At 42.7% G+C, this 12,415-nt stretch overlaps 1 protein-coding gene across 1 annotated transcript in view; it reads right to left on the reverse strand.

Moving 5' to 3' along the window:
- Positions 1 to 386: 386 nt before the first annotated feature.
- Positions 387 to 12,415, reverse strand: part of mdga2a (MAM domain containing glycosylphosphatidylinositol anchor 2a) — a 168,836-nt gene continuing 156,807 nt past the window's right edge. Inside the window, exons 14-18 of the mRNA XM_030047533.1 lie at positions 12,197 to 12,352; positions 10,031 to 10,192; positions 2,607 to 2,737; positions 1,923 to 2,019; positions 387 to 640 (exon numbers count right to left, since the gene is read on the reverse strand). Of these exons, the coding sequence (XP_029903393.1) occupies positions 552 to 640; positions 1,923 to 2,019; positions 2,607 to 2,737; positions 10,031 to 10,192; positions 12,197 to 12,352 (635 nt within the window). The 3' untranslated portion in view covers positions 387 to 551. The remainder of the gene's footprint in view (positions 641 to 1,922; positions 2,020 to 2,606; positions 2,738 to 10,030; positions 10,193 to 12,196; positions 12,353 to 12,415) is intronic.

Consider the following 12,415-nt stretch of genomic DNA (forward strand, 5'->3'; position numbering starts at 1 on the left):
CTAGAGTGAAAAACGAGTGGTGGTGATTGAGATCTGGTGCAAGAAAAATGAAGATAAAGATACACAGAGAAAGGTCTGATTCCGTATGTTTTGTTAAGCAGGGAAAAAAATGATTTCCTCTTCAAAAAGTCAGCAGTGACTCAGTTTCCCCCCGCGGTCCAAAGAAATTTTCATAACTGGCAAAATTGTTCTTGTGCTTTACAAACGCTCCTCCCTCGACGCTTGTGAACTCTTTCACCAAAGTCCAGGCTTGTTTATCTCCCACCTGTCTTTGTGCTCATAAAGATGTTCAGTCCTGCACCGAGGGGTGTTTTCTGTAAAAGAGGTCTCTTTAAAAAATTAGCGCATCTTCTTTATTACTTTTTGTGTAACTTTTTTTTTTCGTAATCACTATTTTTTCTCTCTTTTTATTGACTTTGTGTCCCTCTGCGGCCCGCTGACGGACCCCTTCCGCTTTCAGAATGCATGAATCTTTGGTGATTGGATGCCGAGGGTACTAGCTCACAGACGTTGGGTCTGAATGTTCGCCTCCAAGACGACAGACAGAAGGGTCACCTCTGACCTTCCAGGAGGGTCATCACCAAGGTGACACAGAGCAGCCATATATGGGAGGATGTGGGCGGAGCCATGGATCTGAGATCTGAAAGGAAGTAAAGGGAAATGAAAAAATAACAGCATCACATCACATAGTCCAAACCACAAATCTGAATCATGAATAAGAGCACACAGAGGAAAAAAAAAAAACACTTTTAAAAGGCACACTCCTCCATTCTGGTTATCTGGAACAACAGCATCACCAGAATCTAAACTTTCCGCCCACATGAAGCACTGCAACTGTAAATGAGGTAGAAAAGAGCAAAGACAACACATAGCAGTGTTTGTTCTTGAACTCAAAACCAAAACAATTTTTTTGTGCTGTTTGCCTCGAACATCGGAGCGCTCTCAATGAAAATTCAAGGAGTGTGACTTTAATGACTTAAATGTGTTTAGGCTACAACCATCCCGCCGGCAGAAAAATCAGCATGAATCTTTAAACAGCGACTCGTACCCATCCTTCCCAAGTATGACCGTCACTCAGAAGTCACCTCCAATCACCCCACATGGGATATTTCCCCACATTTCCTTCTGACATCACATAAAGTCATGTAAGATTCATCATCTAAGATTGAATTGCATAATTCATAACATTACTCTGTCCTCAGCCTAGGCGACCACTCCTTAACTCCAAATGAAGCAATGTTGATGCTCCGAATCATAATGGATCCAAATGTACTGTATACTGCCACTGAACGGCAGGCTGCTGCAGCTTTGTCCTGGTATACTGCGTATTCTTGCTCCATCTATGAGGAAATCTGCTGTTCAAATCCTGTTGTTTTATGATAAGTAACCCAAACAGAAACTGAATAATAATCTTCCAGAAATTAAAAGATATACGCTAAGGGGCCAAGAATAATGATTTTCCATCTCAGCTGGAAGCCTATATATTTCCCACCATGGCCATGAAAGCTAAAAATAGATGATATCTTTAAAAAATGTTTGATAAGTGTCTTGAAGCTGTGTTGTTTGTGCCATAAATAACTGGATTTAAATCAAATCGCAGTGAGGGAACAGCCTTTGTCTGCTTGCCAATATTACCTTGTCAATTGCAGGCTATTTTCTGTGTCCTGTTTTCTGTTTTTGCCCTCTGTTTGTTCCTGCAGCGCAATTACAGTGCTTCACTCGGCCGGTGTGACTATCATTCATGTGATTACAGCCCTGTTGCTATGGCAACAGTTTTTTCCTCCACGAGATGGTAGTTCAACGCTGGCAACTGTCTGAGATCAGACCCCCACCTCGTAAATTCTCAACCTTGTCGCGCTGAAGTAGAGCAGAACACAAACCCGGAGTTCAGATGCAGGGGTGGAAACGTGTTTGCTACTCACTCGGCGGTGGATCTCGACACTCCCCTTCCTCCAGCGTGACGTCGTCAATAGCAATGTCGCCCTCGATGCCTGGGCCTCGGATACCTTCGAGTACCACCTAGAGAGAGATTAACATGTTTCTCCTCATGTTCATTCAGCAGTGATGGCCCCACAAACAAGGATATAACCGTTACTGCATGAGGAAATGTAAAAACAAGAGCACACTATAATTTAGCTAAATTGCCCTCTATCACAACCCAGCATGTGGCCAGTGTTTTCAAATGCTCTTTTAATTGTCATAAAAAAAACGAAAGTTTAGAACGCTTGTGGTGCCACAACCTGCATTAGAAACAAAACTGAGAGCAAAAAGGAGACATAAAGTGAGGATCCAGTCATAATTACCTTCCACCGCTACAGCTATAAAAATGATACAAAATATTGCGGCGCTTTTATTTGCTGCTCTCAAAGATTACCGTTTCCTGGTCGCAATGCTTGACTGATATTGCTTTTCCAATGGTAAATAATATCTATGCATCCTGTCCAATTCTCTGCTTAATATCAAGGCTTGTGAAGTGCTACATCAATACGCAGTCCCTATGGAAACTAATCCTTCATCAAAAAACAGAAGCGCAGACACAGAAGAATATAAAGGGCAACAAGTGCAACGCTGCTGCGTATTGGACTCATTAAGTTTCCCCGCCTCACCTGGAAGGATGCTGTCGGATGGATGCTGACTTTAGCCTGCTTCCAGCGGTCACCTTGGTTACCACTCAGCGACCACACGGGACCCTCAGAGGTCGTCTGGCCCTTCTGCTTCAGGAGGGCGTTCAGAGTCCCTACAGCGGGCGGAGAGAGAGACGCTGTTAGACAGACGCGTACGTTCACTGAGACACGCACAAACACACACGGTGCCAGAAATCATACAAATATCACACCTGCGGCACCACGCTCCCATTACAGAGCGACAAAACGCACATGAGCTGGCACGGAGCTGCTCACCCAATATTCGGCTGAAAGCAGAAGTCAACCTTGATAGATTTTCAACTTAAAATTCATCTCTGCTTCCTGCATTGCAAACTTATATATTCGTCTGCATTCAAGGCAGAGCCGAAGCAGTAGCAAAGGTTAAACGCAGGTCATATGAATTGATACATTTATTAATTTGGGGTTTGGCAGGCAATGATAAATTATTCCCTAACCCATAATAATGAAATTTAATTATCACTAATGAGCAATATGTGAAGAGAATCTTTTGGTAAGTCTAGATACTTTATTCTTTATTCTGTTCTTGTGTGGCACAGTGCTTCCTAAGTTGTCGTTAGTTTCAAACTATTTGTGTTGTTCATCTTCCTCTCACTTGGATTTCGTCCAGTGCTGCATGGGAGCAACTGCTGGATATGTTGCTGAAACCCACTCCTTCATTTTTTAATACGGATCAGACAATGTATCCAAATTCAATATATTTTAATACAAAAGCATGACAATATGTATCATGGAGCAGAAAACTGAATCATGACAATGGCTATATTTTATTCTGCTATAGTAATCATAAATGAGACAGCCAGCCCATCACATTACAGCTTCTCAAGCTCTGCAGCAAATTCCTATTATTTGCACTTTGCAGTGACATAATTCTGAAATTGTTTGCAGAGCCAGTGCCACGGCTAGAAAGAGTTGTGGTTCAGAAATATTCATAATTCTGCACAGTGGCACTTTTTTTTTTAATTTGTGGTTGTGTTGAATCATGAAACACGTATTGCATATTGAATCGTATCATGAGATAAGCATATTGTTCCCTCCCTAATTTTAAAATTTCAACTGTTTTGATATGTGACAAATCCATTTCAGCTGAATTAGTATGTAACCCTTGCAGAGAAATACATTTGATCAGCAATGCAGAAATGGTGACTCTTATTGAGACAGAATGAACTACACCTGGTCTGAAGTGAAGGCTCTCCCCTCAGTGTGACCTCCTGTCTGGCCCTGAGCTTTGATATAAAACTGTCAGATGATGACACTGAGTGCAAGCACCCCTTACTCTCCCCTCCACAACCCACCAATTGTATGCAGTTGCCATGCAGAGAGAAGGAGAGAGAGGGAGAGAGAGAGAGAGAGAGAAGATAGCCCATTAGCAGTAGCCTTGTAGTCACATGAGCCCTTAATCTGGGTAGCACCAGGACAATAGCAAGGCTTTCCTCAGCTCAGTGGGACCGCAGCTCTGAAGTCGAGGGAGGACTGCTTCACCAGGAAGGGGAAGCAGCACCTCTGCGCTGCAACGACTTGGCAAGAAAAGCTACAGCGATGACTAAGATCGCTACCTTGCTTCAGATGCATCCGCACCTCAGCAAGGTGCCTCATTACTGCACGGCCCGGCTCGAACGCATCTCTGCGGGAGGCAGAGAGGGAGATCTATACGTCCCTGTTTCTATCCCCTCATTAGCACTGCATACACTTCTTTCCCCCACAACAGCTACGATCTCCAGTGAGAGATGAACACTTGCACTTAACATGACCTGTGGTTTCATCCGCCGTTGAAGTGTGCAGGATGTGGGAGGGACGTCGCTAAGCTGGCCGACTTAACATTTTCTTTTAACACGTGAGCAACGTTGGAAGTTATGTCGGTGTCATCACGTTCTGAGCAAAGGAATATGTAGCACATTCTTCGGAGAGCACCTCTACAAGGACTACCTGTGGCAGACACTTGTGAAATTTTAAAAGAGATCTGGGAAGAGAACGATGTGAGTATTGAAAAGTAAGGAATAGGACCTAGAAATTTCCAATTTTATAGTAGGAGAAAGGAATTGAAGTGCTATGCCACCCTCCTAGCTAATGTAGAGGATGACTCCATCACTTCCCGGAAGGTCAGACTTAAAACAGACTTGCTTGGTGTGCTACGCTGGAGGACTTAATCCTGTAAACAAATACGACACGGGCTCCAAAGGCAAACTTTGAAGTGCGCTTCTGTAATTAAGTGTGACCTTGTCCCAGGTATCTCCCCTCTAGCTAACTATGGAGGAGTTTCTTTGAGCCTGTGCCACTGTTCTCGTCAGAGTGTAGGCGAGACTTCTTATCGACTGATTCTGGCCCTCAGCGCTGCCGTGCCACAACTTGACTGTGACTCACCTCAACAGCACAGTCCCAGGGAACATCAAACTCCCAGCAAACACATTTCAAGAGGGAGTTGTGCCACTTCCAATGGCTCTGTGACTCACAGTTCTAAATACAAAAAAAGCCCTCAACTATTCCCCTAGGATTACGATTTACAAGGGAAAATAAGGCTGAAAAATGCACAAAAATAAGTTAGAAGAGGCCACGAGAGACACGGCAAAGATTATTTGAACCATTTACCGGCTCTCAGTGATGTTTTGGTTGGGAAACGTCTTGAATATCACAAACCAGCATTCCTAAACTGAGGGGAGAATTCCTCCCATGCCGGGAGAGGCAGAATACTAAATGGAGCATGGCGCTGGTGTATCTGAGGTGGGTTTCAAGTCCTTGACATTTAGCCCATTCATCATAACACACCACAGTCCAGGCATGGGCTTCACCACAGATGGGGAGGGCAGCGAACAGGGAGTCTGGCTGGCGATCAATTTGAGCAAATTGGAAATGTCACGGCCTACTCAACCTCGGCAGGGAGCCGGAGGAGCTCTCATCTCCCCGCTGAGTCCCCCTTCAGCCCCTCTATCCTCACATCCTCTCCACCTCCCTCTGCTCCTCCTCTCTCCAGATGTTTGGACCCCCCCCCCCCACCTGGACACTTCCACATGGCCTTTACACACCAGAAATTTCAGACCATTTTCCAAATGCCCCAAAACACTTAAAGGGATTGTAAACTAAAATGAGCGATTTCATTGGGTTTTTTTCCTGCCATCATTAAGTGTAGAATTCATCATGAAATTGAGCATCTGAAGTCCTTTCTGTACTGAGAAGCTGTTTTCTCCTGACTCAAACAAGTGGTTTTGCTTGGAGGATTAAAAAGTTACTTTCATATGTAAGAGCGGTTTCGATCCAATCAGAACATGACCTCAGTTTTTGTTAGGGCTGTAGACTTTTGGTTGGTCGATATGCTCTTGTCCGTCTTTAGAGGATTGTTTTCAACAAATGCACCACAATTCGCTGGAATACACATGGGGAAGGTGAGATGCATTATGGGATGGTATGTAGCTCGTTAGCTGCTTAGCCGAGTGCAGGGACATTATATTGGGCTCAGCCTCCACGTGGGCCGCTGAAACGTTTCTGAAGCTGCACTTTAGCCAGTGACAGCGGCTTAAACCCTGAGCAAGGGGAGCAACACTAAAGCCAAATACAGCAGGTGCTTTGACAATGAAAACAACAATGGATTATATATTCAGATCCAGATTGAGATTATGGTGACTGCTGACCCTCTGGCCAAGGCTCAGTGGGCGAGAGACATGTTGGAGGAGAAGATTTTGGTGATTTTGGTGAGTTTTGGAGAAGACTTTCACCTAGGCCGGAAGAGCTAGTACCACCACAATCTAGCGGTAAACATTGACTATCATGTCATGTCCATGATTGTAGAAGATACAACCTATTTTTTATGTTCATTTATAATTCATTTAGGTTATCAGGTAGGAAAAAAACGCTCTGCACTGAACTCTAGATTAACTAGATCGGCTACGGTGCACGTTATAGTGTGCAGACGTCCTGTTTTGTTTTTTGTTTTTTTTTCCCCTCCATTGACCAGTCAACTGGCTGAAGTGTAGGTCAAATTTCAGTCGACCAGGATTTTCTTTCGTTGACTCCAGCTTTAGTTTTTATTTCTCCTGTCCACGGTATGCTCACACACATAAAACTTTTCATGACATATTGATTTTCAGGAACTCTCAAATCACGGTGGATGAAGAAGATAGCACTCAGGAATAATATTAAATAATAAAATCCATGTATTCAACTGGGTATGCAATCCCAAGTCCTCAACTGAGCAGGTGCAGATCTAAAAGCATGGTTCACATGATGATCTGCAACTCTATATCCCATGATAATCCTATGCCGCTGTTTTCCGACTCCTCAGTCTCCCCCTCCGCACTGTGATGCCAGGCCGGCTGTTTCAAATTCAAACACTTTGCAGCGTGTTGTCAGAGAGGAGCCGCTTTTTCAGGTTGAAAACACTGGCTTAGTGCGGATGGAGGGCCAAAATAAAGAAAAAAAATATGCTTTTTTCAAATTTACCCAGCTAGATGCTTTTTTTCAAATTTACCCAGCTTAGTGTGGACATAGCCTAAGTCTACAGTCTAAAGCGAGGCTCTTCCATTCCCTAGCTTCAGTGCTGAGTGGTAAAGCAGGCACCATTGCTCCAACAACAGACAGCTCTAAAGCTTTTCACACCTAAACTCATTCTCCTTGCAGTATGCCTCAGTGCCAAACTCCAGACAGTGAGACTGTAATGTGAGAGGCAAGGTAACACCACACAGCATTATCTAGCTCAGACAAGCCAGGGGAGCACTAGCAGTTCTCTCCTCTCTTTACACTTACAAAGCTGCTGAATAGCGATAATGAAAAAAGTTTTAAAGCAAAAACGCTTAATTCAAATCGGCACCAGGGGAAAAACCCACGTATCATAGGCACATCGATGCACATATATTGAGTCAAGCGCACCGGTTTGATCCTGTGGCGTGAGTGCCATGGAAACGAAAACAAAGCGCGCGTCTTCCAGGACACCGCCTTCGCATCGATACCGGCGACAGAGGTTAAAATGTTTAAAAAGTTAAAACGGGTGCGTGATTTCACATCCCACTGCTTTCTCTCGCTTTCTCCTGCAGACCTGCGCTGACATATAGACCAGTGCAGTGGCTAATGACAAAGGGAGAAACTGAGACAGAGATATCACCACTAGAGGCCCATAATATAAGTCTGCTGCTTTAGTGCCAGAGATCCAATTTTGCTCACCACTCCCACACTTGCACGCATGCACACACACACACACACACACACACACACACACCCACACACACTCAGAGCAGGAGTGCTTGCGGTCGGCTGATTGGGTCCCTTGTGAAGGGAGCCTAAGAGCGGAACATTAGCCACAGAGTGCCTCTTCACAGGCAGCGGGGAAATGGCTCTACCATCTTCAAATGTTCCAGACAAAGTTATCTAGATTCAAAGAGGAAAGTGAGGGCTAAGGCTCAGGTTTTGAGACTACACTTTTTGAAGAGCATTGTTGCAAAATAACTTATCCATTGCTCGAAACATTTGACACCTACTTGTATGAAATCTCAGCCTGACCCCCGCCTCGCACAAATCCCCCCGACTCCATCATGGGGTTAACCTCTCGGGAAACTGCTGAGATTCCGTTGCTTACAGGAAAAAACGGTGCCGGCCTTCCTTTTTTTTTTTTTTCCCGTGTGACTGCTGCTTTTTCTGTCTCACAAACAATAGCTCTCTCAAATCTATAAAACCCTGCCGTGAGAATGTAGTGGAAACACGGAGGCAACAGTGTTGTCTCTCAGTATATGTCTCCAATCCATCATACATCTCGCAGATGCTTGGCAAACACACATTTTACTTTGTCGTTTAAACTTTTAGCGTTTCCATACTGACTTACACAGATAAGAATGGACTTCCTTAAAAACACAGCAGTGACCAAGAATATGGGAGTGAATGATTATTAATTAGAAATGGACTAATAAGGCTGATACCATGTTTAATATCAGTCCAATATTATTATTATTCCATTTCAGTCCAAGATTATTTATACTGCTGACATTTAGCTAATTGTGAAATTGTTAACGGTGTAACTTTTTTTCCAGGAGAGTGTCACTTAACACAGCTGAAAATTAGAAAGAGTGGAAAACTAACATGGTCAAAAAACACAATAATCTTAAGCCCATTTCAAACTAATCATCATGTTTTGTGTCTGTATTAGAGTGACAGTTTGAGGGCTTCTAGAGGCCGTGGTGGTTTTTACTGAAGATACTGGTATCATATGAAACTGGACAACCTAAGGAATCTGTTGGCACTAAGCAAATCATGTTAGATTGTCAGCAAGGTGGACTAAATATTGCTCCAAAGTTAGGCTAAATTTTGGTGAGCGATAAAGTGGCATGAACTTTTTCAACGGGGTCTCTTGACCTCTGACCTCACAACATCTGAATGAAAAGGGGTTCTATAGGTACCCACAAGTCTCCTGTTTACAGACAGGCCCGCCTTATGCTAATCCAATGCAGTTTGGGGCAAAAACCACGCAGTTTTTTGCATTAAGTACAAATGTGTTATTTCCGCCTATTGTAAAACAGTGTATTTGTGCAGACTGAGGCCTCAACAGTCTTAGAGTTGCATAGATTGGGTTTGACTGGAAAGCTGAAACTCTTGTTGGTTCAGTGAACCCAATTCATGTGTGATGATGTTAGCACCCAAAGCAGCCATTTCATTGTATTGAGGCCATTTTTTTGAAACTTGACGTCACTGTAAAAATGACCTATAGTGACCACTAGGATGATCACAGCCTCATGAAACCTTGCAACCGAGTGGTCAAAAATGGTTAAAGTTTGCATCAAATTTGTGTAGAAGTGGTATTGATTTAAAAATTACAGCAACATCTTATGACATATAATTGAGCATGAGAATGGCCATCATGTACGTCCATCCTAATCTTCTAACCCTAATGCACTCTAAATAAATAGATAAATAAATGGGCACCTACATCTACACATATTATATCTGCACCTGTTTATTACAGATTTATGACTGGAATAACTTGACAGACAGTGCTGAGCTGCATCTCAAATGAAACTTCAGGTTCTCAGCTTTCAGATGATGTATACTGTTTCTATGTGACATCTACTGTTGACCTTTTATTTCCCCCTTGAAGATGTTCCGCCCTAAAATGGATCTAAAGAAAGGGGAGGAATGGTACAGGATTAATGCAACTAGCTGCTGGCCAAAAAGCAACACCTTAAATGACATAATCATCTATATTTATGAAACACTGAACAATGGATATCAGCCTTCTAAGATCAACCTTTCTAAAATGGATGAATACCATTTTCAACTTCAACAAATGTGTCTGCAAAAGAAGGAACAGAGCAAAAGAAATACCTCAAACTCCAGCCCTGAAAATGAATAGCCAGTCTGGGGATGCTGATAGGCACATGAGGCACGTGTCTTACCTATGTGCTTTCCGTACATGTGGTAGAAGAAGCCTAGGCAGTAGGCAGGTGGGTTGGTGATGCCATAGGGGTTCTTGGGTGCCACGTTGAAAAACGGGCTCACCAGCCGTGCCTGGTCCCCTTCCTTCCGTGGTCTGGACGTCTCAATGTACATGTAGAAGCCTTAAACACACACAGGCACACGTGCAACACATTTACACATATTACATCTGCACTATCCAGGTGCACATACTAAATGAATGGCCATTGCAAATAAAAGTCTTTGCCTGTAAATATTTTAAATGTATACAATATTAAACATAAAAAAAATATTTTGTAAAACATCCAGGAAGTTGTAGCCTCCTTTCAACGAAGTTACTGCTGATTGCTGTTCTAGTTCAACTCTCTTGTCAGAGCAATACTTAAACAAGTGGCATGTGATATGTATATGCACTATATGCTTTTTGGGCTTCACTACATTTGAATATGAACACAAGACAAAGTCATTCTGCCTCAGTGGAAATCGCACAAAGGGTGTGTGCGCCCCTTGAGAAGCATGTGAGAGCTTTCGCCATGCAATCCCTCAGACTGCCTCCTGATAATGGCTATACTCACCAACAAATCGTTTGTCACTGAAAATGCTGGAAAAACGCAAAGCATGTTTGGTCATGCTCAAATGCTTTAACCCAGTCTGTGAGAGCATGATGGAAAGGAACGCTTCTGCTTCAGAGTTAAGGAGAGCTGCCCATGAAGGACAATTCTCCTTTTACAAATCACAATAACCAGGGGCAAAAGCAAAATGATAACAGTGAGTTATGTTTATGCTCCCTTGGTTTGACATATGTGCTCAACAGCAGTGACAGCAGTGAGGCTAACGGTGTCTGAGCCACATAATCTGAAACCAATCTCTGCCCTGCCACACATAAGGGGAGGGTAGCCTGCGAGCGGCTCCACGCCCTCCAGCCAAACTCAAATAGAACATCTCGCTGGCTTGAATCGGATATCAGATAATTATCAACAAAGAGGAATGGGGATTGGTAATGAAATGCTGGACATTTTGAAACTATTAGGGTGATTAAAGCCAATGTATTATTTACTGCTTCGGCTGCTGGTGCTGCCACACTCCAGTAAAAGACAAAATTACCACCTATATTCTGACACAGAAAACGTCCATTAGAGGATTCATGCAGATTTGTCAAGAAATCTTACCATACCAGTTTCTTTCTTTTTAGCAAGTTGTTGAATGTTAAATACTACTCCTATAAGTAACATACTGAATACTTTGCATACGTCTTTGACTCCCCATGGACAAGGCAGCAGATTCACAGCAACACAATTATCTTGTTGAAGGTTGCCTGTTGTTAGATAATGCTGTGACTTGCTATTGGTGACACAACGAGTACACAGTTGAAATCATGTATTATGCAACACTTCACTTATTCTGGAAATAATTTGCATTTTTTTTTTGTGGCGTGCTTGCCCACATATTGTAACAAAGGTAAATCACTATATAATGTTAATGATTTCTTATCTTTCTGACTACATTACTTTGCAATAATATTATAATCACATATGCTGCATGCATAGACTACATGCACAAAGGAAATATCTGAGTGCTGCTTTCTTTAATGTGTGCACTGAAGTGAGCAGCACTTGGTGTGTAAGTAATTGTTTCCAATCGCTTTCTTTTTCTGCTGTAGGTCCATAATTTTGCAATGTGATTGCTCAGTAATCTACGCAAATAAATCCCTTTTTATCATTCTATTTTATCATAAATAGGAATGGCTGATAATGTTAACTCTTTATTGATCAGGGAATCATTCTTGCTTTTTCCAATTTTCAACTGTTATTATGCAAAATAAACTTTATATCAAATCCATAATACACACTAGGATATCCGTTCCTATGATTAAGGGATTATAGATGCTGTTGCTAATTGTTAGGCCTATGTATGTAATCTAACAGCTGTTTAAAAGCCATAATAGCCAAACATGCATTCTTTACTGTGATTATGGGATCAAAGTTTTATTTGTAATCATGGATAAAATTGTATTATTAGCCTCTTGGGTATTAATGCTCTATCAGTGAATTAACTAGCCCATAAATCAACTAACCAATCAATCAACCACTCAACCAACCAACTAACCAATCAATCAAGTAATCAATTGGGCTCTTAGGGTTGCTTACCCTGTTTGGAGCCGCTGCGGTCACCACTGGGTCCAGTGTTGGGCGTATACTTGGTGTCGCGGGTAGCGGCGCTGTGCCGTGTCCAATCAAAATCATCGTTCTTGTCCTGGGTGAACATGCAGATGGCATCCTCCTCGAAGCTGCAGTGGAATTCTCCTGGTGAGTGAGAGGAGATACTGGGTGTCACGTTCACATTAAAACAAAACAGAGTGAATATTA

The sequence above is a fragment of the Myripristis murdjan genome, chromosome 24 (assembly GCF_902150065.1).
Source record: "Myripristis murdjan chromosome 24, fMyrMur1.1, whole genome shotgun sequence".
In the NCBI taxonomy this organism is placed as follows: Eukaryota; Metazoa; Chordata; class Actinopteri; order Holocentriformes; family Holocentridae; genus Myripristis; species Myripristis murdjan.